We start from the raw sequence: 24,925 nt of genomic DNA, 5'->3' as shown, positions 1-24,925 counted from the left end.
CGCCGCCCACAGCGACTGCGAGCGCAGCGCCTCCGCCTCGTGAGCACCTTGTATATTGCTTACCGGCCTTCTCCAGCGCCTCCAGCTCCTTGTCGACGGAGACCTGCGCGGCGGGGCGGCGCGTGGCGGCCAGCAGCGCCTCGGCCGCCGCCCACAGCGACTGCGAGCGCAGCGCCTCCGCCTCGTGAGCACCTTGTATATTGCTTACCGGCCTTCTCCAGCGCCTCCAGCTCCTTGTCGACGGAGACCTGCGCGGCGGGGCGGCGCGTGGCGGCCAGCAGCGCCTCGGCCGCCGCCCACAGCGACTGCGAGCGCAGCGCCTCCGCCTCGTGAGCACCTTGTATATTGCTTACCGGCCTTCTCCAGCGCCTCCAGCTCCTTGTCGACGGAGACCTGCGCGGCGGGGCGGCGCGTGGCGGCCAGCAGCGCCTCGGCCGCCGCCCACAGCGACTGCGAGCGCAGCGCCTCCGCCTCGTGAGCACCTTGTATATTGCTTACCGGCCTTCTCCAGCGCCTCCAGCTCCTTGTCGACGGAGACCTGCGCGGCGGGGCGGCGCGTGGCGGCCAGCAGCGCCTCGGCCGCCGCCCACAGCGACTGCGAGCGCAGCGCCTCCGCCTCGTGAGCACCTTGTATATTGCTTACCGGCCTTCTCCAGCGCCTCCAGCTCCTTGTCGACGGAGACCTGCGCGGCGGGGCGGCGCGTGGCGGCCAGCAGCGCCTCGGCCGCCGCCCACAGCGACTGCGAGCGCAGCGCCTCCGCCTCGTGAGCACCTTGTATATTGCTTACCGGCCTTCTCCAGCGCCTCCAGCTCCTTGTCGACGGAGACCTGCGCGGCGGGGCGGCGCGTGGCGGCCAGCAGCGCCTCGGCCGCCGCCCACAGCGACTGCGAGCGCAGCGCCTCCGCCTCGTGAGCACCTTGTATATTGCTTACCGGCCTTCTCCAGCGCCTCCAGCTCCTTGTCGACGGAGACCTGCGCGGCGGGGCGGCGCGTGGCGGCCAGCAGCGCCTCGGCCGCCGCCCACAGCGACTGCGAGCGCAGCGCCTCCGCCTCGTGAGCACCTTGTATATTGCTTACCGGCCTTCTCCAGCGCCTCCAGCTCCTTGTCGACGGAGACCTGCGCGGCGGGGCGGCGCGTGGCGGCCAGCAGCGCCTCGGCCGCCGCCCACAGCGACTGCGAGCGCAGCGCCTCCGCCTCGTGAGCACCTTGTATATTGCTTACCGGCCTTCTCCAGCGCCTCCAGCTCCTTGTCGACGGAGACCTGCGCGGCGGGGCGGCGCGTGGCGGCCAGCAGCGCCTCGGCCGCCGCCCACAGCGACTGCGAGCGCAGCGCCTCCGCCTCGTGAGCACCTTGTATATTGCTTACCGGCCTTCTCCAGCGCCTCCAGCTCCTTGTCGACGGAGACCTGCGCGGCGGGGCGGCGCGTGGCGGCCAGCAGCGCCTCGGCCGCCGCCCACAGCGACTGCGAGCGCAGCGCCTCCGCCTCGTGAGCACCTTGTATATTGCTTACCGGCCTTCTCCAGCGCCTCCAGCTCCTTGTCGACGGAGACCTGCGCGGCGGGGCGGCGCGTGGCGGCCAGCAGCGCCTCGGCCGCCGCCCACAGCGACTGCGAGCGCAGCGCCTCCGCCTCGTGAGCACCTTGTATATTGCTTACCGGCCTTCTCCAGCGCCTCCAGCTCCTTGTCGACGGAGACCTGCGCGGCGGGGCGGCGCGTGGCGGCCAGCAGCGCCTCGGCCGCCGCCCACAGCGACTGCGAGCGCAGCGCCTCCGCCTCGTGAGCACCTTGTATATTGCTTACCGGCCTTCTCCAGCGCCTCCAGCTCCTTGTCGACGGAGACCTGCGCGGCGGGGCGGCGCGTGGCGGCCAGCAGCGCCTCGGCCGCCGCCCACAGCGACTGCGAGCGCAGCGCCTCCGCCTCGTGAGCACCTTGTATATTGCTTACCGGCCTTCTCCAGCGCCTCCAGCTCCTTGTCGACGGAGACCTGCGCGGCGGGGCGGCGCGTGGCGGCCAGCAGCGCCTCGGCCGCCGCCCACAGCGACTGCGAGCGCAGCGCCTCCGCCTCGTGAGCACCTTGTATATTGCTTACCGGCCTTCTCCAGCGCCTCCAGCTCCTTGTCGACGGAGACCTGCGCGGCGGGGCGGCGCGTGGCGGCCAGCAGCGCCTCGGCCGCCGCCCACAGCGACTGCGAGCGCAGCGCCTCCGCCTCGTGAGCACCTTGTATATTGCTTACCGGCCTTCTCCAGCGCCTCCAGCTCCTTGTCGACGGAGACCTGCGCGGCGGGGCGGCGCGTGGCGGCCAGCAGCGCCTCGGCCGCCGCCCACAGCGACTGCGAGCGCAGCGCCTCCGCCTCGTGAGCACCTTGTATATTGCTTACCGGCCTTCTCCAGCGCCTCCAGCTCCTTGTCGACGGAGACCTGCGCGGCGGGGCGGCGCGTGGCGGCCAGCAGCGCCTCGGCCGCCGCCCACAGCGACTGCGAGCGCAGCGCCTCCGCCTCGTGAGCACCTTGTATATTGCTTACCGGCCTTCTCCAGCGCCTCCAGCTCCTTGTCGACGGAGACCTGCGCGGCGGGGCGGCGCGTGGCGGCCAGCAGCGCCTCGGCCGCCGCCCACAGCGACTGCGAGCGCAGCGCCTCCGCCTCGTGAGCACCTTGTATATTGCTTACCGGCCTTCTCCAGCGCCTCCAGCTCCTTGTCGACGGAGACCTGCGCGGCGGGGCGGCGCGTGGCGGCCAGCAGCGCCTCGGCCGCCGCCCACAGCGACTGCGAGCGCAGCGCCTCCGCCTCGTGAGCACCTTGTATATTGCTTACCGGCCTTCTCCAGCGCCTCCAGCTCCTTGTCGACGGAGACCTGCGCGGCGGGGCGGCGCGTGGCGGCCAGCAGCGCCTCGGCCGCCGCCCACAGCGACTGCGAGCGCAGCGCCTCCGCCTCGTGAGCACCTTGTATATTGCTTACCGGCCTTCTCCAGCGCCTCCAGCTCCTTGTCGACGGAGACCTGCGCGGCGGGGCGGCGCGTGGCGGCCAGCAGCGCCTCGGCCGCCGCCCACAGCGACTGCGAGCGCCGCGCCTCCGCCTCGGCTTTCGCGCGTTCTGTCAAATAGAAACAAATTTATAGTCTGTCAAGCCATTTCCGACAGGAGAAAATAACCGGCCAAGTGCGAGTCGGACTCGCGCACGAAGGGTTCCGTACCATTACGCAAAAAACGGCAAAAAAACACGTTTGTTGTATTCCCATACCTTAAATATTTATTTTATTCTATTTTTAGTATTTGTTGTTGTTATAGCGGCAACAGAAATACATCATCTATGAAAATTTCAACTGTCTGGCTACCACGGTTCACGAGTTACAGCCTGGTGACAGACAGACAAAAGGACAGCGGAGTGTTAGTAATACGGTCCCGTTTTTACCTTTTGGACACGGAACCCTAAAAAAGCGGCAAATTTATAAAATATAGGCCGCAAAAACATCTGACACGATCTTCTTTGTGGGGCCATAAGAGCGTGTCATATGTTTTTGTGGCCTTAGTTGTGTACATATTATTGCAGGCGACTGTACCTGGCGCTGTCATTGAATGTCTTAACAGCGGCGAGGTCACGCTTCAGTGACTCAACTTATTCGGACACTTGGCGGCTGAATTTACGATAGTCAATTAACCGTGAACTGTAGTACTCATTTCTGGATCAGATTAGCTCAAGCCTATGCTCAGCAATGGACGATAAAATGCTGATATGATGATGATATGGTACTTACGTTTGAGGGTCTGCTCAATGGCCTAAAGTTTACCCACTATGGCGGCTAGTTCACGCTTGAAAGTGACTCGCTCCTCAACTTATTCGGACACTTGGCGGCTAGATTTACAATTGTTAGTGAACAGTTAACAGTGGACTGTCACTTCTAGATAATATTAGCTCGGCACGTCTTCAAATGGCATACTTAAAGAGACCTATGGTCAGCAGTGGGCGATAATAGGCTGTTATAATGATGATATGGTACTTACGTTTGAGTGTCTGCTCAATGGCCTAAAGTTTACCCACCATGGCGGCTAGTTCACGCTTGAAAGTGACTCGCTCCTCAACTTATTCGGACACTTGGCGGCTAGATTTACAATTGTTAGTGTTTAGTTAACAGTGGACTGTCACTTCTAGATAATATTAGCTCGGCACGTCTTCAAATGGCATACTTAAAGAGACCTATGGTCAGCAGTGGGCGATAACAGGCTGTTATAATGATGATATGGTACTTACGTTTGAGTGTCTGCTCAATGGCCTAAAGTTTACCCACTATGGCGGCTAGTTCACGCTTGAAAGTGACTCGCTCCTCAACTTATTCGGACACTTGGCGGCTAAATTTACAATTGTTAGTGAACAGTTAACAGAGGACTGTCACTTCTAGATAATATTAGCTCGGCACGTCTTCAAATGGCATACTTAAAGAGACCTATGGTCAGCAGTGGGCGATAATAGGCTATTATAATGATGATATGGTACTTAGGTTTGAGTGTCTGCTCAATGGCCTAAAGTTTACCCACTATGGCGGCTAGTTCACGCTTGAAAGTGACTCGCTCCTCAACTTATTCGGACACTTGGCGGCTAGATTTACAATTGTTAGTGAATAGTTAACAGTGGACTGTCACTTCTAGATAATATTAGCTCGGCACGTCTTCAAATGGCATACTTAAAGAGACCTATGGTCAGCAGTGGGCGATAATAGGCTGTTATAATGATGATATGGTACTTACGTTTGAGTGTCTGCTCAATGGCCTAAAGTTTACCCACTACGGCGGCTAGTTCACGCTTGAAAGTGACTCGCTCCTCAACTTATTCGGACACTTGGCGGCTAGATTTACAATTGTTAGTGAACAGTTAACAGTGGACTGTCACTTCTAGATAATATTAGCTCGGCACGTCTTCAAATGACATACTTAAAGAGACGTATGGTCAGCAGTGGGCGATAATAGGCTGATATGATGATGATATGGTACTTACGTTTGAGGGTTTGCTCAATGGCTTAAAGTTTACCCACTATGGCGGCAAAGACATATGTAACTTCGTATAAGACGAATAAAGTCTAAGGAAAAAACGTGCCTCGGAATTCAAGTAAAAGTCATTCTCGAATAGATGCCGCACACGCCTTTAGCCTATCCTCGGCTAGATGGCGTGACGACACCGTTTCATATTTAACAATTTTAACACATAGATATCAGTGAATGAACATGGATCAAAATGATATAAAAATAATAAAATCATTTATCCATATATATACATTTTTTAATAACTTTATACGTTTTCATTTTGAGTTTTAGTCGTGTGTCGATAGATGGCAGTAAATTTACAGTGACTACAAAATTTACAATGACAGGACCCCTCTATACTATCTATTCTTTTTGATGGCGGCTAGTTCACGCTTGAAAGTGCCTCGCTCCTCAACTTATTCGGATACTTGGCGGCTAAATTTACAATTGTTAGTGAACAGTTAACAGTGGACTGTCACTTCTAGGTAATATTAGCTCGGCACGTCTTCAAATGGCATACTTAAAGAGACCTATGGTCAGCAGTGGGCGATAATAGGCTGATATAATGATGATATGGTACTTACGTTTGAGGGTCTGCTCAATGGCCTAAAGTTTACCCACTATGGCGGCTAGTTCACGCTTGAAAGTGACTCGCTCCTCAACTTATTCGGACACTTGGCGGCTAAATTTACAATTGTTAGTGAACAGTTAACAGAGGACTGTCACTTCTAGATAATATTAGCTCGGCACGTCTTCAAATGGCATACTTAAAGAGACCTATGGTCAGCAGTGGGCGATAATAGGCTGATATGATGATGATATGGTACTTACGTTTGAGTGTCTGCTCAATAGCCTGCAGTTTACCCGCCATGGCGGCCAGCTCACGCTTGAAGATGACACGCTCCTTTTCAACTTGTTCGGACACTTGGCGGCTGAATTTGGACATCACCTGAAAAAAAAGATACAAAGTAAACCATGGACTACTAGTAAAGATTTATTGATCGCAGAAGACATATAAAGTATGTCAGCTCTTTGCTACTATCAAAAAGAATAGATAGTATAGAGGGGTCCTGTCATTGTAAATTTTGTAGTCACTGTAAATTTACTGCCATCTATCGACACACGACTAAAACTCAAAATGAAAACGTATAAAGTTATCAAAAAATGTATATATAATGGATAAATCATTTTATTATTTTTATATCATTTTGATCCATGTTCATTCACTGATATCTATGTGTTAAAATTGTTAAATATGAAACGGTGTCGTCACGCCATCTAGCCGAGGATAGGCTAAAGGTGTGTGCGCCATCTATTCGAGAATAACTTTTACTTGAATTCCGAGGCACGTTTTTTCCTTAGACTTTATTCGTCTTATACGAAGTTACATATGTCTTTGCTACTATGAAGTGCCAAATCGGATGTAACACGACCGCAAGCTATACAGTACCAGAGTATTGAAATTATTATCAACAATATCAAGATCAACATCTTTTCCTAGCCGTTTTCGGGCACAACGACCACGTTCTACCGCTGAAAGCGTCGCTGATGTGCTCTCATTTGACTGGCATAGCCAATTTTTGCAGGCAGGTCAGCACCCTATTTTTTTTTAATTATAAAGGTTTCATAATAATGTACTGTACCTCTTGCTCCTTCCTGGCTAGAGCGGCCTGCATGACGTCCTGTTGAACCTCGAACTGTTTCTTGAGCTGTTCTCTCATCTGCCGCGCCGCCTCCGCGTGTACCTCTAGGAGCTGACGTACACATGTTAAATAAAATAAATAAATATTAGAAACATCTTACACAGATCAACCTAGCCCCAAACTAAGCAAAACTGTATAGACCGCGAGCCACGAACAGATTTCCATGACCAATCGCCTCCCGGGCGATAACTCGTATATTGGTTAACTTTTGTGTTTTTACATGTTTTTGCAAGTAACTGACGGTCTTTCCACCGCTATACAACCGGCTGACGGTTTTTTTAAATTTATAATAGCATCTAAACTATCATCTGTTAAAGTATCAATCGGGAGGCGAAGACAAAAATTTTTTTTTTTTACATTTTCATATGATCAACTGACGGCCTTTCCACCGCGATACAACCGGCTGACTATTTTTTTAATTCATGATAGCATCTAAACTATCATTTGACAAAGTATCAAGCGGGAGGCGATGACTGACGATATTTGCTCCTGGCCCGCGGTCTAATAGGGTAGTTTTTATCCCAGAAACCACCCTTTAAGTGGGTGAAAAGGGGGGTGGAAATTACTAATTCCACGAAGACGAAGTCGCGGGCAAAAGCTATAGTTCGGTTTTTTTTAGCATTAAAAAGAACTCCACAGAAGCAAGCGTGCAGTTTTTATCAGGCTCTTTAATTGTTAATAATTATTGAATTATCTAATGTAGCATGGTCAATACATATAATTTACTTCAAATATTACAGCTAAAAGTGCCGGATTTGGAACCACAAGCTTACTTCTGCGAAGTTCTTTCTAATGCTAAAAAAACGGACTTTTATAGTAAATAAATATTAGGGGACATCTTACACAGGTCAACCTAGCCCCAAACTAAGCAAAGCTTGTGCTATGGGTGCTAGGCGACGAATAACAACTATCTCTGAGCATATACGGGTTAATAATACCTTTTTATTGAATTCCTTGTCCTTCTCTAACTGTTCCTTCTTAATCATGTCCTCCACTTTGGCTTCGATCAGCTTTTTCTCGTCGTGACCTGTTCAAAAGTAAAAAAAAAAGTCATTCATAATAAGAAATAACCTTGGTTCCCTCGTAACAGTGAAATGGGTGTCATAAGGTGAGTGAGGTGGGTGGGATATAGTGAGATATAGTAATCAATAATTAGGGAAACCAAAATTAGGGTTTTTAGTGTTAGGACAAGTGATCATTATGACAAACAATATTAGGGAATGCAAAGATAGGAGAAGACTTTAGGGATTCAGATATAGATCCCAGTGAAATCCATGAATACCTAGAAATGCCGACTGTCCTTGAAGAGGCAAAACGCTGTAATGATATCTACAAGGATCGCCTGACCATACATCCAAATCCACTGACCATCCCATTACTTAAACCGGACTATGTCAGGCAACTCAAAAGAGCTGATGTGCTGGATATTTCAGGGAAGGTGGGGCAATGGCCCTATCATTCTGGAAACGTCATATATATTTCCCTGATCTAATCTGATTATAGTCTTGCGACTGATTGCAGATATTATATAAGAAAAAAAAATTGAAAATAATAAAAAACCGGAGTCGGACTCGCCCACCGAGGGTTCCGTACTTTTTAGTATGTATTTGTTATCATAGCGGCAACAGAAATACATAATCTGTGTAAATTCCAACTGTCACGGTTCATGAGATACAGCCTGGCGACAGACAGACAGTGGAATCTTAGTAATAGGCTCCCGTTTTTACCCTTTGGGTACGGAACCCTGAAAAATGGTGGTGATACTGCCACATTATTAAACGATTTTTAGTGTAAGTTTTTGATAACAGTTATTAAAATTATTGTAGTTTACTTACATTCAATCGCTCTGTTCATTTTGAGTTCTCTGACTGTGTGCAATTCGGCGATTTCATTTTGAAGATACGCCACCTGAAAAGAAGCTTTGATTTTGAATTCTAATTCATTACAGTTAAGGTTTAAAAATATTACTAGCGACCCGCCCCGGCTTCGCACGGGTTACACAAAACCTTAACAAATTATACACCTAAACCTTCCCCAAGAATAATTCTATTGATACCTATCAAACCGCATGAAAATCCGTCCAGTAGTTTTGGAGTTTATCGCGAACATAAGCTGTATTGATTTACATATTTGTTAATTAATTTATATATATAATATTATTATATTATATACATACATACATACATACATCACTGGCTCAGTGACCCAAAGAGGATCTTGGCCTCTGACACAAGAGATTATATTATATAAATATTAAAAATAAATAATACGAATTTGTCGTTTATTATGTTTTCTGGTACACAAACTTGTAAAATCTACAATCCTGTAACTTGTCACTTGTAAATTATAATTGTAAGTTTTTTGATATAGGGCCCTGGGGCCGATTGCATAATAACTTGTACCTAATAATATTAGCGGAAGTCTCTTTCCAATAGGGAGTATTACTGCAATGTTCTGCCGACAGAGTACAGCACTAATGTGTTTAGTAAACCATAGAGTAACTTATACATACTAGGCCTTAAACAGTTTTTTGACAAGTTTTCACTATGACATGGATGCTTCAAGGCGGTTTGTTTACAGGTGGCCTACCACGAAACGATAAAATCGAAATTTCTTTATCTGCCTCTCTATCAATCGAATAAGTAAGAGTGATAGAGGGGCAGAAACCGAACTTTCGATTGTCGTGTTTCACGGTAGGCCATGTGATTGACCTAGTGACGCATGATGTGTCATTGATGATGTCAATGAGGTTTGTTTACTGCATACAGTACATATGCTAGTGGTGCCATCTACGCAGAGTTTTGCCTAATATTCCCTATTACTTTAATTAGAAAGAGACTGTCGCTAATATAAAAAGTTTTAAGTTATTATGCAATCGGCCACTAGTTGAATGTATACTGACCTGGCGGAGCGTGTACAAGAGAAGCAGGTCGGTGTCTCCTCGTACGTCCAACTTCCGCGCGCTCAGATCCAAGCCGGGGAACATAGCCTGCAGCTCGCGCTTGTACGTCTGACGGGCGTGGTTCACCTGCAACGGAGATACGGTTTTAATATGATGCTATAATTATATATTTCTGATGTAGTATAATTAACTGAATTCACATTCACACACTCGAAAAAAATCATAATAATTTCATGGTATTTAATATGGTATTTTCTACAACCGTGATATAGGGGAGAGCTTTTCTGTCGAGTACCGTGTTAAGGCCAGGAAGCATGCTGAGTGGCCTTAGTAGGTACGACATCAGTTTCCCGCGTAATACGCTATTTCATACTGGTCTCTATAACTTCGTTTGACACATTTTTTCACAGTTATGCTCTCTAAGACACGTTTTTGGCTTGATCCCTTTAGAATCTTTTAAGCCGGTTTTACCGCAATTATTATGAATATTATGATCTGTTTAAAAAACCTGTACCTACTCTATACTGACCATCAGTACGCGGATCGTTGACTGAACGCGCCGGCGAAACAACGCTAGGGTTGCCTACGCTTAGAAATTATATTCCATTCTTGATTTTCATATGTTAACCATTATCAGGGTCCATACATTTCATGCCATTGACGGAAAATGACGTCACGCTACATAGAGTATAATTCAAATTAGTATTTTCGTAATAATTAATCATATGTCAACTGATATAGATACTAGACTGATATAGACTCTCTTTAGTTAACTGATTGTATTGTATTGTATTTATTTATTGCAATTCACATGTACATTAAAGGTTATACAAGTACTTAAGAGTATGGGTAGGTACACAAATGACACATGAAACCCTGATGGGCGCAGCAATGTAGGTAGATATGTAAACAATACTTATCATTATATATGCTTATCATGATATAAGTAGATACTTGACAATCAGTACAGAAACGTCTAACTGACTTTCATCTTATTGTCACGCAACTAAATAATAGATAATTAGTTTTATATTTTTGATTTCAAACAGTGTATTTTACGTACCTAAAAAGTATTTTTTTTGCAACAACAAGTTTATTTAAACTGAAATAACGAAATACAAAATACATATATGAAGCGAGTTGGTTGGTAGTGGTGGGTTAGGGCTAGGGCTGCGGTAGGGCTATTTATTTTTCTACACGTCAATAGGTAAGTTATCTAAATTTGTAGTGTTGTAAAAAAAACTATATTTATGTTAAATGATGTAATTTTTGCGTCAACGGCATAAAATGTAGGGACCCTGACCATTATGATAATCGCTGTATGGTGGTACCTTTTCCCAGTATTTGTCGCTGAGCACGGCCTTCTCCTTTTCCTCGTTGAAGGCTATCTCGACCCTGGACAGGTCTTCGCGGAACTGCTTAAGGTAGCGCTTGGTGGACGCGATGCTTTCCGGAGGCGCCTTCACGCCGGCTTTGAGCATACGGTCTATGGTCTCTGGAAATTTGAACCATTATCTATATAAATAATTGCGCCGGGGCCTACGGTAGACCCGAATGAAATTATGCTCAAACGAAAGAGCGTCAAAAAATAACAGTTTTGAATCGACAACATATATCCGCAAAATTCGTATTGTCGCGTATTTTGCATTTAAAAGTGAAAAAATTTGGACGATTAATGCAATATTAAATTTGTTGGTTGACATTTGACAGCTATGGTTGCGTTCAGAAATTGTAAACACACACCTTTGGATTTCTTCGCAGATGTATGCAGGTTTCCTCAATCTGATATTCAAAAGATTGGGGTGAATAGGGATGGCTGGGGTAAATTGAGACAAAACTTGAAATTTGATTTACCTGACAACTTCTTAAAAAAATACCCACACAAATTGGATCTGTGAGAAGTAACGCTAACTTGATAAATAGGGAATATTACGCGAAACTCTGCGTAGGAGGCGCCACTACCACTATCCGTCACAATCTGGGGGTCTACCGCGAAACAAGAAAATCGAAATTTCGTTATCTAACCTCTCAACAATATGTGACGTTCCACGGGAAAAGGTACCTTATGAGGGTTTCTAGTTTCGGAGATATGAAATGTTTTGTAAAGAGGTGAAAAAATGCTCAATTTTTTTTTATTGTGTGATCTGAAACCTTAATGCGTAACGTTTGTTTACCTGTTTTTATTTTTGTTATAAGTTAGTTATAAGCCTAGTAATGTCGTCTCAGAGTTTAGTAGAAAAGGTACCTTATGGAAAATAGATTGAAAATTCCCAAAAAAACTAGTCAATACGGGAAAAGAAGTTTGGTAGAGAACTATATTAGCATTCTGCCAAACTAATTTGATAATTTCAGTTCTGGTTGGGGCGCCTCGCAAATATTATAACCGTACATAGACCGACATCACAAATCCAAGTAGCCTGCTATTATACCAAAGTTACTCTCGTCAAGTCTTTCTTAACTAGAATAATCTTCATTTGGTTTGGTCGCATGCAGTAAATCAGCCATTGGTTTGCTGAAAAATGCCAATACCCGACGCATTACCTTATGGAATATCTGAGGTCATTGAACCTCAATGCCGCTTATCTTCAATAGCAACCGAAATATATTATTTATAAGAAATAGACGATTTATACCATCTTAACCCCAAAATATTATTAGTTTATCCTAACTGTTCCATCATCATCATGCCTCATCATGTAACTTAATCACAAAAGGTACCTTTTCATTACATACAAATTATTGGTCTTTTTTAAGATTATTATGACGAAGAACTAATTAAATTTGGGGCAGTTTAATGTAAATTAATATTTTCTATTCATAAAAGATAAACTGTAATATGATTGATATTTTGTAGTGATGTATTATTAGATTTATTTCCATAAGGTACCTTTTCGTAAATGTATGGAGCAAATACTGTTATTGTTATGTAAGTTTAAAGTGGCATAAGGGGTTAAATATAGTATTTAGTTGGGGTTTTAGGATTTATTTCATTTGAATGACAGAATTTCTTTCATATGTGCTCAGAAAAATTGATTGTGTGTCACATTAAAAGTAAAAATATTCAATTTTGTGATTTTATATGAAAAAGTCAGAAAATACATTTTCACCTCTAAATCGGTATTGTTTTTTGCTTAAACTGTCTGTCAGTGTCGTTTTCTAATAGATAGAATTTAAATCTTGAGAGCTCATTGCAATCAATCGTGAAAATGAAATAAAACTTTATTTTCAAGAGATTGGCTAGTATACACATAAATCAGTCGATATCAAAAGTTTCTATTTGCATTACAGAACAAGTCGCAATATTTTTTTAATCTCACATATATAAGGTATTATTATTTGTAGTCAACTATGTAACTTACTTCAGGAACATAGTTTTTTAGGCGGCTAAACTTAAAACTTCTCTATCGTAAAGTTGCTAATTTCACAACATTATTTTCAAAAAATCATATCTCTGTAACTACGCAACCTAGAAGGTTGATCTTTTGTGTTATCGATAGCTTATTTATTGTAGATTACTGGGGTATGCATAACTCCATACCCGCCATAAGGTACCTTTGACCGTGGGACGTCACATATCAACTTGTTCCCCCTCCTTCTTCTACGAAATTTTATAATGACTCCTTTACGTTTCGAGCTGTTCGTCTGTGGAACAGTCTGCCGTTAGACATTAGGTGTGCTAAAACTCTTCAAAGCTTTAAAAACCTTCTAAAGAATCATTACTTATTTCTTCCTTAATGTGCCGCTGTGTATATATTATGTATTTATATATATATATATATATATATATATATATATATATATATATATTGTTTGTATTTTTCTATGTATTTATATATGTATGTGATATATATTAAACTATTTGGTTGTACCTATTGGTACATATTTTATTTTTATAATTATAAAATTGTATATGATCGAATGTGTAATCTTCTTATTCCTGTAATTTATTTCGTGCACTACCTGTTTTAAAAGTTTTCTATTCTTTATATCCTGCTACCCCAAGGTTGTCTGGAAGAGATCGCTTACAGCGATAAGACCGCCTGTTGCTACCTTTATTTACACTGAAAATCTGTTTTTGTATTTTTTTCTTTGTGGTGCAATAAAGTGTATTTACTTTACTTACTTACTTACTCTCTATCACTTGCATATTCGAGCCATAAAGAGGCAGATAACTAAATTTAGATTTTCGCGTTTCCCGGTAGGCCCTTGTTAACAAACCGACTTGATGCATCAATGTCATATTTTATTGTCTGTGAAAACTTGTCAAAAAACAGTTTAAGGCACAGTGTGTATACGTTACTCTATGGTTTACTAGAGGAGCTAGTGCTGCACTCTGGCGGCAGAACGTTGCAGTAATACTTCCTATTCTGTTATTTGTTAAAAACATACACTAACCAATGGCACAGCGGGCCTTTGCGGAAGCGTTCTTGGCCGTAGTTTCAGTTGTATCAAGCTCGTGTTTCGAGGATTGCAGATTCTTGAACAAGTTGCTGTCCAAGTCCTCGATGGGGCATTCCACAATCTGAAATAAAAACAATACTTTCATTTTAATTCATTATTTATTTATTACATGACAATTACATAGGATAAACATTAATTTCACTTTATTAACTAAGAAATAAATTATCAGTAAACTCAAACTATAAATACAACTAAACCTAAACTAACCTATAAAAACTAATCAAATAACCCACCCCGCATCGCCCCCGACGCAAAGGTGCCCATCACACTTGCTGCGTTACCACGTTGAACCGCGATGGACAACCTCTGCGCTAGGTACGACCCGGAGAGCGGGGTCGAGACCCCTCTGTCGACCCCTCTGTCGAATTTAATTTCGTGTAGCCACCGCTGGCGCTAGTTATGCGCGCCTAATGCCGCGCCACGATGTGACCCGACCGGATGGTACAAGTTCGATCGGTTAATCCGTGTACTTAATTCATCTCTTTTTTGTATTAGCTGTGTAAAATGTGTGTAATCTATTTTTCGGCTTATTTTATGTTTCTTTACTTATTTTTTTGTCTGTTACCTTCCGTGATTATTTCTCACTTGATGGTCTAATCGGAAGATCAGCGCTGGAAGTCGCCAGCAACATGCTGAGATGGGACCATTTCGTGACACTTTATTTTTCACTATGTTTTTTCTATGTATGTCTGTTGTCTGTGTGTTAACGAATAAAAAACTATTCTATTCTATTCTATTCTATTCTGTAGGCGACGCCTCAGCTCCCCGAGGAAAGTTTTCGCCCCCGTGCACCAACACCCAGATGTCTCCACAACCAAGGGGACGAACAAGTAGTTCGTTAGCCCCGAGAGGTACTTTTATTATATACCAAAGAATACCTTGTTATATCCCTCTGCATGCTTCACCGCCTTTTTGTGTATTGCACGATCCTTTGTGATTCAAAGTCTATTCATCCTTACGTCTTATCATGTAAACAAACGTGACGTCAAAGTATCATTCCAACAATACGATTCATATACAATCTAGACATCGTAATGTCAGGTGTTATTGAGGTGATCCGTTGGTTACTGCGATTATTGATGAAACTCTTATTAGAAATGTACAACAACATTTATTGTGTAATCGCAGAGAAAAGTGTGACAATGTCTTCGAAAAGTGTTTGTTTACAATTACATGATAGGACAAGTAAGGATGAACACACTTTACAAACTTATATTCTATGCACCGAGATTTAAACTCGCCCTATACAACGCCTTGTTGTATCTCTCAGCGTGTTTAACCGCTTCTTTATACACAGCGATACGGGTGTGTTCGATCTTCATTGGTGGCTGTGGCTCGCTCTTGCCCGTTTGGATGAGGGTTTAGATAAAGTTGATGATTTACGACCTTATATCATTGCAATAACAAAAGGTCTCACCGGAAGATCAGCGCTGACTTTTGGGTTAGCATTTATGCTGAGGCGGGACCATTTCGTGGTAAACTATTTATTCATTTTATGTTTAACTTTCTTTGTTGTTTTTTACTTGTGTATGTTATAGTTTATCACGAATAAATGAGATGATTTATGATTTAATAAAGTATAACTTACCCTATACAACGCCTTGTTGTATCTCTCAGCGTGTTTAACCGCTTCTTAAGTTGTCTACAGCGATACGGGTGTTGTCGTGCATCTCTTGTTCAAGTTCTACGAGATCTTTGGTGATCTCGATCTTTATTGGTGGCTGAGGGTCGCTCTTGCCCGTTTGGATGAGGGTTCAGATAAAGTGGATGATTTGCGACCTTGTCTTTGCAATAAAGTATAACTTACCCTATACAACGCCTTGTTGTATCTCACAGCGTGTTTAACGGCTTCTGTATAGTTGTCTACAGCTATGCGAGTCTTGTTAAGCATCTCTTGTTCAAGATCTACAAGATCTTTGGTGATTTCGATCTTCATTGGTGGCTGTGGCTCGCTCTTCCCGTTTGTATGAGGCTTTAGATAAAATTGATGATTTGCGACCTTATGTCTTTGCAATAAAGTATAACTTACCCTATACAACGCCTTGTTGTATCTCTCAGCGTGTTTAACGGCTTCTTTATAGTTGTCTACAGCGATACGGGTGTTGTCGTGCATCTCTTGTTCAAGTTCTACTAGGTCCTTGGTTATCTCGATCTTTATTGGTGGCTGTGGGTCGCTCTTGCCCATTTGTATGAGGATTTAGATAAAGTTGATGATTTGCGACCTTATATCTTTTTAATAAAGTATAACTTACCCTATACAACGCCTTGTTGTATCTCTCAGCGTGTTTAACGGCTTCTTTATAGTTGTCTACAGCGATACGGGTGTTGTCGTGCATCTCTTGTTCAAGTTCTACTAGGTCCTTGGTTATCTCGATCTTTATTGGTGGCTGTGGGTCGCTCTTGCCCATTTGTATGAGGATTTAGATAAAGTTGATGATTTGCGACCTTATATCTTTTTAATAAAGTATAACTTACCCTATACAACGCCTTGTTGTATCTCTCAGCGTGTTTAACGGCTTCTTTATAGTTGTCTACAGCGATACGGGTGTTGTCGTGCATCTCTTGTTCAAGTTCTACTAGGTCCTTGGTTATCTCGATCTTTATTGGTGGCTGTGGGTCGCTCTTGCCCATTTGTATGAGGATTTAGATAAAGTTGATGATTTGCGACCTTATATCTTTTTAATAAAGTATAACTTACCCTATACAACGCCTTGTTGTATCTCTCAGCGTGTTTAACGGCTTCTTTATAGTTGTCTACAGCGATACGGGTGTTGTCGTGCATCTCTTGTTCAAGTTCTACTAGGTCCTTGGTTATCTCGATCTTCATTTGTATTTGCATATGGCTTTAGATAAAGTTGATGATTTGCGACCATAAGTCTTTGCAATAGAGTATAACTTACCCTATACAACGCCTTGTTGTATCTCTCAGCGTGTTTAACGGCTTCTTTATAGTTGTCTACAGCGATACGGGTGTTGTCGTGCATCTCTTGTTCAAGTTCTACAAGATCTTTGGTGATCTCGATCTTTATTGGTGGCTGAGGGTCGCTCTTGCCCGTTTGTGTGAGGGTTTAGATAGAGTTGATGATTTGCGACCTTATGTCTTTGCAATAAAGTATAACTTACCCTATACAACGCCTTGTTGTATCTCTCAGCGTGTTTAACCGCTTCTTTATAGTTGTCTACGGCGATACGGGTGTTGTCGTGCATCTCTTGTTCAAGTTCTACTAGGTCCTTGGTTATCTCGATCTTCAATGGTGGATGGGGCTCACTTTTGTCCGATTGGATGAGGATTGCTGGAGGAAAAAAATATATACATATACACTCAGCGTCACGGAAATCGCACATCTTCGGGCGCAAGCGATTTTTTCAAAAGGCCGACTATCTCAACAATAAATAAATCAAGTCAACAAAAGAGACATCAGATTAAAGGTTATAAAATTAGCTTTTAAATGATGTCGAATTGATTAAGACAAAACCATTTCCCTAAGAGCTAGAATCGGCTCGCAAATCTCGCAAGTCGCACCATATGAAGGTGTGCGATTTCCGTTACGCTGAATGTAGTTATCTTATCTAGCGTTGGTTAAGACTTAAGACTCGAGTCCTTTGAGTCCCCTGCTTTAAGATTCGACTCAGTTTTTCAGACTCCTATATGTAGTAAGTCTAAACTCGAGTCTAAACTTGTTAGAGACCCAAGTCTTTAAGTATAGACTTGAGTCCTTTTCAGAAAACTCTCGATTCTTACAAACAATTTCGAAATGCATTGTCTTCAAATATAGGTACACAAATCATACAATAACGCCTATATTCATTTATTCAGGAAAACCTATAAAATTGTTGACGGAGTCTTTATTCGGAGGCACGAGTCCTTTTGGGTTGCTCTTAAAAAAGACTCAATAAATGACTTTAATCGGGACTTAAAAGACTCAGAAGTTTTTAAAGCGCCGAGCCTCGTAAAAACGAGTCGAGGTCTTCAAATTCAGACTCAAATGACTCGAGTTCCTACCAACACTAATCTTATCGCAGGGATAAACTTTATGGACACATGAACCATTTTATTTTATGAACCCATTTTGGAATGTAGTGTTTGTAACTATATATGTAATTTATTGTTTCCTAATAATTATATTTCGTTTTTATTTGCATGTGTGCGTAATTTTAATGTAATATGATACATTAATTATATGAAATAAATAAGGGTATTAATAAAACAAGATGCAATAAGTTAATGTCATTCAAATGTATGCAGTTATAGACGTTTTAGTTAACACTTACCTGGCTGGTGTACCGGAGGGGCGACTATTTTCGGTTCCTCGTAGTACAGAGGTTCGAACGCCGGCGGGGGCACTGTTAAGTTAGTATTAGTAATGAATGAAGTCCTATTTTACTATGTTGATGTAAATTAATAAAAGTAAAACCAACACCTTCACACTATGATCTCATGCATACACAATTCATATTAGTTTTATTTACACTTAACAATTACACCGTGTTCAATTGATAAATTGAAAATAAACAATAATATTTATGTTTAATCAACACAAATTGAGCCATATCTATCTATCTATTAAGCCCTTTTATAATTAGCTAGAGTATGTCTCTTAGATCAGTGTGCCGCTTGGCAAAGGCCTCCTCCAGCTCTTTCCATTGGGGTCTGTCGTGGGCCACTCTTCTCCAGTTCGGGCCTGCTGTGAGTTTGAGTTCATCCTCTCATCACAGCAGGCCATATGAGCCATATATAGCAAAGTAAAATTGAAACATTTAAACTTACACAACACCACTCTTTTTGTTTTGGAGGTTAAACAAATAAAATTATTATAAAACATACATGTTTCAGCATTATAAGTTTTTTGATCATACAATACAAATCCTCTTTCTTGCACAACCTCAGAATAAATGTACATGGAAACACAAATAATACATGAACAACAGGTAAACAATAGGCGGCCTTATCGCTAAAGAGCGATCTCTTCCAGACAACCTTAGATAGTGGCTATCATAATAAGAGCTTTGAAATTAAAGGGCACAAGTGTTATCTTCAACACTTTGTTAAATGTTTCTATATCTCTTAAGAATCTCATATTCATCATTGTTGATGATAAGTTAGATATACATACATTTATAATTCTTGGGTCCGAGGTTTATCTTGGCTTCAGCCTCAAACTCCTCATTGGTCTTCTTTCTGACCTCGATTGGGACCACACCCTCCTGTAAAAGAAAATTAAATAAGGAAATAAGCTTTGGTTCTAACATACTACTACCTAAAGTGTTCATCCTTACTTGTCCTATCATGTAAACAAACACTTCTTGAAGACATTATAACTCTGGAATTACTCAATAATCATCACCTAAAATAAATGTTGTATACTTAAAGAAACTCACAAAGTATTTTCTAATAGTCTTTAAGTATACAACAACATCTTAAGCAATCTTAAGTAATGATTATTGTGTAATTCCAGAGAAAAGTGTTATAATGTCTTCGAGAAGCTTCGAGCAACACCGGCTTCCGACACATCGGAAGGGAGGGGCCGAAGCGATATCTCACCGTACAAATCTTTCTGCCATTTTTCGCGGGGGGAAAGGTGCACACAGTCGCACTTCTCACACACTTACATACAAAATCCAATCTGTAATGACGAGACAAATACATAGAAAATGACACACGTCAAAGACAAATCTTGCAAACCTCGATATCTTTTTGTGTACGGACGAGTGACAAGTGTCACAACACGCACACTAACACATTTTCGTTGAAGTATGTTATTGTATTCAGAATACCTCAGAATATCTCAGAATACAGTATTCTGAGAGATGAGAAGTCGGATTTGTCGCTCGACCGATCCGCAATTTGTACTGAGCGAGCAAGATCGATAAATCCAACAATTACATGAGACTAAAATATAATAATTGTGTTTGAATGTAATTAAACGTATGATATGTAAAAAAAAATATTACATGTGAAATGTAACACTTTCTTTTTGTAAATTTGATGTCCCCGACCTCTTTTTATAACAAAAAACCGAGCAAACAGGCATTTTTGTGCAGCAGTGTACACGCGCGCGTCTGGACTTGTTTTATTACCCGCGCTAGATTAGATTGACGCGCTAATCTTGTACCTCGGCAGAGGGGAAATAGTGCGAATGCCGCCTCCCTTCCGTGTTGCTCGAAGTCGAGAAGTGTTTGTTTACATGATAGGACAAGTAAGGATGAATACACTTTACTTAAGTGAACTGTGTTTTCACTTTTCAGTTACATTACCTTTCCGAACATCACGTGGCCGAGTGAAGTGGTGATACTGTTGAATTTATCGACAGCTGTCTTCCAATAGGTTGTGTTCTCCTGGTACACTAGTGCGATGAAGTCGTTTGCTAAAGGCATGTTGCTTTCCACCCAGCTGCGGGCTTCGGGACTGTTCCTGAAAAGAAAACAACCTTTAAATACTATAGTACAGCGAGCTGCAAAATTGTTATTCAGTGTTCACGCAATTTTGCGGCTGAATGTACTATCGCCCACACTGTTAATTGTCCATCGGTGGACTTTATGCCTTATGTAATAAGGTCGATTGATGGACAGTTAAGAGTAGAGATGCAACGGATAGTTGTTTGGCCGGATACCGAATACCGGATATTCGGCTTGACCATCGGCCGAATATTCGGTATCCGGCCGCCGGTTTCGTAGTGAACGTTAGCGCGGACTCATTTATAGGTTCGAAATGAGTGCGCGTGCAAGTGGAATGTTTAAATTGTTTTAAAATAATAAACGAGTACGATTATGATTATGACCGTGATTGTTACTTATTCCAATTTTGTTTACTTACTCTGAAATCAAGCAATGATACTATCCGGTATCCGGCCGGATGTTAAAATAATGGCCGGATAGGCCGGATACCGGATAGTAACCGAATATCCGCTAGTTAAGAGTGTGTACATATATGGTATAAAATTCGTGTCAATATCAACTGTAGAATCTTACTTGCCTGTTTAACTATATGCACTTCATCTAAAGTGGGGACGTTGAGCACGAAAAATTTCGTACATCAACCTGCCATTTCGATCTCTATTGCACGTGCATAAATAATTTGCTGTCCCGCTCGCATATATCGCGTAGCGTACACTCTTAACTGTCCACATACCGATGCGTTTTGTAATAAGGTCCACCGGGACCTTATTACAAAACGCATAAGGTCCACCAATGGACAGTTAACAGTGTGGGCGACATACAGGTAAGTAAATTGAGGTAGATATGGTACCAGGCGCACGATCGTGAGCCATTAAATATAGGTTCCGGAACCTATATTTAGTTAGTCGTATGGGTGACGCCAACCTGTCAAGTTGTCAAAATCGTTGGATCAAATTTTAGTTTTATCAACCATGAATGTCACACGTCTACATAAATAAAAGGTCATTGGTGGGCGATGGTACATTCAGCCGGAAAATTGCGTGAACACTATGAATTAAATTTTTACAGTACTATCGTTACTTTAGCATACAAAGCGCGATGCATTCTTATTCTACATCTGCCTCACTCTATTTAAAGTAACCTTCTTGGTATAGACACAAAGCCCCCAGTGTGCCATACAGCAGCTTCCAACTCTTGGACGGAGCCGTTGGCTGTGGGCAGTTCTCCGGGACGTAGGCCAGGGGCCTACCAAGCACCAGGTTGGCTTGTTGTATTTGATATTATCTGTCCTTAAAGAATAACCTACTTGGCATAGACAATGGCGCCGCCAGTGAGCAGTACAGCCCCTAGCGTGCCATACAGCAGCTTCCGACTCTTGGGCGGAGGCGATGGCTGCGGGCAATTCTCCGGGGGGTTGGTGCCCAGTGGCCGCCGCTGGCGCATGAGCACCAGGGCGGCGCAGGTGCCGTCCAGCTGCTTGCGTACCTGAAATTTGTCAGTAATATAGATTAACCGTAGAGTGCTATGAGCAAACTGATTACTTAAACACAGTACAATTTGCCAAGACACTTTTTTTACCCTATTAGGAGCTCATGATTCTGAGTAGAAGTAACATAAAAAATCACAAATTGAAAAAAAATCTAGGGAACAAGTTTAAATAAAATGGCCGAAAAATGAGCTTAGTTGGTATAGCCGGTCAGGTAACCTGGTCAGTGACATCACGAAGTTAGTGCCATCAATTGCAGTGTTTAGGTTATTTACGAAAATGACGTTTACGGTTGTTATGTAAGCCACAACAATATCCAAATTGGGCTCTCCAAAAATATCATCAATAAGGAAGCTCAAGTTCTGGATAATGATGTCGAAATCAATGAAAATCGTCAGCGCGAACGCCAAAACATAGGCAAAACAAGGTTCCGTAAATCAATAAAATATGCCAATTTTATGAACTATAAAGAAGAGTTTAGGATTTCCTACATGATAAACAATAAAATACGCATAATTACATACCAAAACCAACCTTGCGTTGGCTAAATGGTTCGTAAATTTGTACATTTTCGGCTTGAATCTCTTCCACTGCAGCTGTCAAAAATCAGAGACTAGAGAAAAAAGAGACCATAGACTAAAATACTACAGCTTTGAGGTGCATGACCAAAATTTTCTAGCTTTGATTTTAATCCTTTGTATTTGACTGATTAGTTTCTGAAAACAGTAAAAAATAGGACATCATTGTATATTACCGCAAGTTGAAACTTAAATCGAAATACTAAAGGCACTATTGAACAATATGAAATCACAAGTACTAGGCTAAAAACCTTGTATTCTAAGATGACAGTTTGCATTGCACACAAATGTCAACTCGTTTCAACATCAAGCATAATATTGGATGGAATAGTTAAATTTCGTAGAAAATCATGCTTCGTACTCTAATATCAGGTATGATATAACTTACGTTTGTTGCAATTTTGATTAAAGATTGTAATGAGACTAATGAACTTTAAATCTTGTAAATAAGCCCTGTAAAAACTAATATTTTGTGTTACGTTTGACAGCTGTTTGAGGTTAATTTTGTCTTTTCAGCTGCTCGATGTATACGGCCTCTTGCGTTGCAACAATGCAAAGCTGCCAGGATCGCGAGAGATGTGCGAAGTTTCACAACTCTTCACAGACAAGTGTACAATGTTCCAGCCTGCAAGTCTTTGATCAGTAACAGCCAAATTCTACAAATCGCCAACAATATATCCCCAATGCCCGTACGTACTGTAACTAAATTCAGTCTTAAAAAGGGTAAGAGGAAAACTGTGAAGGCAGCCGTAAAGAGGTTCTTCAGACTACACTGGGGTATTTGGATCAGGCCAATGATTGGTAGACATAAGAAAATGTGGAAGAAATCACCACCGCAGCGGAGACGTCTGCGCCAGCATGTCTTTACAAATGGTACACAAACTAAATTGCTGGACAAGATGGTTACCAAGTGTTGGAAAAAGCCAAAGTACTATGTTGAGGATCCATATACACCATACCATACAAGGGATGAATTTTATGCCACTAGAAGGAAGCCAGCTGTAAGAACTTGAATACTAAGTACTGATATGCAAAATTACAAAGAAAAGGAATTGTTATACTAGAAAACAGTATTTCTTTAAAATAGCTTTGTTTCAAAGTAGTAATAAAATGTTCAATTGAATGAATGTTTTGAATACCTGTACAGTTTCTTTATGGTTACTGCTTTTGTCCACTTATCTCAGGTATAGCTTCCCAGATTGTATAAACCCCAAATATCACTTATATGACCATAGAGTCCATAGAAGGTAGGATCCTATAAAGTGGTATACGCGTGGTATATGATTGGATACTAAATTTACGGTGGGGAACAAAATGTGAGACTGACAAGGACAAATAATAAAAGCTCTTTCGCTGCTACTCCTACTGAAAGGTACATAAGACTATCCTGTTTGGTCACTTCCCCCCACCTTTCATGCCAGATCCAGTTATATACTCGTACCAACGCCGCCCTGTCTCTAAAACCAAACCAGAATAAGATACTAAGGAAAATAAATAAATCTGAATGCTATAGTGTAAATAACATTATTTGCGGTATTTGACGTCTGTCACTCACAACAGCAATACTACGTAAAATGTTTTGCACATCGAAATCACAAAGGAAAACAACTGCACTGCGAACGTTTACATTCTACGTCTTTTTTTTTTAATTTTAGGGTTGGCCGGACACCACCGTTATGAATCGGTAGTCGTCTAAGTAAATCGATATGAATTTTTCATTTTTCTTTTAATAAAAATAAGGAAAAGGTAGATAATTAACTGTAAATATGGATATATTTATCGTCACTTAACAGACAACAAATTTGACACAGAAATAACATAAATAAACTTTAAAATAGATCCCCAGTTAGTTTCTATTTTGACAATGGGTGCGACCTACTCGGTCGGTGTATTAAATACACCGACCGACCGGTAGCTTGCGGGAAAACCATATAATTCTAGCTTTATTTAAATCTCAAATAAAAATTCATTATACGTCACAATTCGATACCTCAGTCTACGTGCCATCCAATCGTAATCGCTTGCTGTGACAATCGATTTGCGTTAGTTACATCTCTATATACGTCAGTCATAATGTGTCAAATACCGCAAATAATGTTATTTACACTATAGTTAAAACAGCGCAAAACGTTCCGTTTTTAATTTATTAAAAACTAAATTGACATTTAAAATATTCACGTAGAACGGAACGTTCTGCAACAGCTGTTATGAGAAGATCGTTCAGATACTAATTTTAAGTACCACAACTTGCACTAGATATCATTTATCATTATGTAAATAAAGTTATGTTTGTTAGTTACCCAATTATATAATTTTGTGAAAAAAGGGCAATGCTTTATTTGATTATTTCTTATTTCAGTTTATGCGAAATAACCGAAA

At 42.2% G+C, this 24,925-nt stretch overlaps 2 protein-coding genes across 2 annotated transcripts in view; one reads left to right on the top strand and one right to left on the bottom strand.

Moving 5' to 3' along the window:
* LOC134801020 (MICOS complex subunit Mic60) overlaps positions 1–22,671 on the bottom strand; it is a 37,420-nt gene extending 14,749 nt beyond the window's left edge. The window contains exons 1-14 of the mRNA XM_063773519.1: positions 22,493–22,671; positions 21,789–21,967; positions 20,342–20,498; positions 19,201–19,291; positions 18,359–18,430; positions 17,210–17,379; positions 14,021–14,147; positions 10,957–11,120; positions 9,626–9,751; positions 8,559–8,631; positions 7,662–7,750; positions 6,664–6,774; positions 5,852–5,969; positions 2,964–3,098 (exon numbers count right to left, since the gene is read on the bottom strand). Of these exons, the coding sequence (XP_063629589.1) occupies positions 2,964–3,098; positions 5,852–5,969; positions 6,664–6,774; positions 7,662–7,750; positions 8,559–8,631; positions 9,626–9,751; positions 10,957–11,120; positions 14,021–14,147; positions 17,210–17,379; positions 18,359–18,430; positions 19,201–19,291; positions 20,342–20,498; positions 21,789–21,967; positions 22,493–22,537 (1,657 nt within the window). The 5' untranslated portion in view covers positions 22,538–22,671. The remainder of the gene's footprint in view (positions 1–2,963; positions 3,099–5,851; positions 5,970–6,663; positions 6,775–7,661; positions 7,751–8,558; positions 8,632–9,625; positions 9,752–10,956; positions 11,121–14,020; positions 14,148–17,209; positions 17,380–18,358; positions 18,431–19,200; positions 19,292–20,341; positions 20,499–21,788; positions 21,968–22,492) is intronic.
* Positions 22,672–22,797: 126 nt separating this feature from the next.
* Positions 22,798–23,609, top strand: LOC134801055 (large ribosomal subunit protein bL35m). The gene is made up of 2 exons (XM_063773583.1): positions 22,798–22,918; positions 23,063–23,609. The coding sequence occupies exons 1-2, from the start codon at positions 22,897–22,899 to the stop codon at positions 23,557–23,559; spliced, it is 519 nt and encodes a 172-aa protein (XP_063629653.1). The 5' UTR covers positions 22,798–22,896; the 3' UTR covers positions 23,560–23,609.
* Positions 23,610–24,925: the final 1,316 nt, after the last annotated feature.

The sequence above is a fragment of the Cydia splendana genome, chromosome 21 (genome assembly GCF_910591565.1).
Source record: "Cydia splendana chromosome 21, ilCydSple1.2, whole genome shotgun sequence".
NCBI lineage: Eukaryota > Metazoa > Arthropoda > Insecta > Lepidoptera > Tortricidae > Cydia > Cydia splendana.
Note: the sequence above shows the minus strand (reverse complement) of the source record. Positions and strands in the feature narration are given on the sequence as shown.

Excerpts from the sequence above, each read along its gene's own strand:
- LOC134801055 (XM_063773583.1), top strand. The coding sequence starts at position 22,897 with ATGCTTCGTACTCTAATATCAG. Across the intron at positions 22,919-23,062 it reads GCTTCGTACTCTAATATCAG|CTGCTCGATGTATACGGCCT; the intron begins GTATGATATAAC and ends TTGTCTTTTCAG.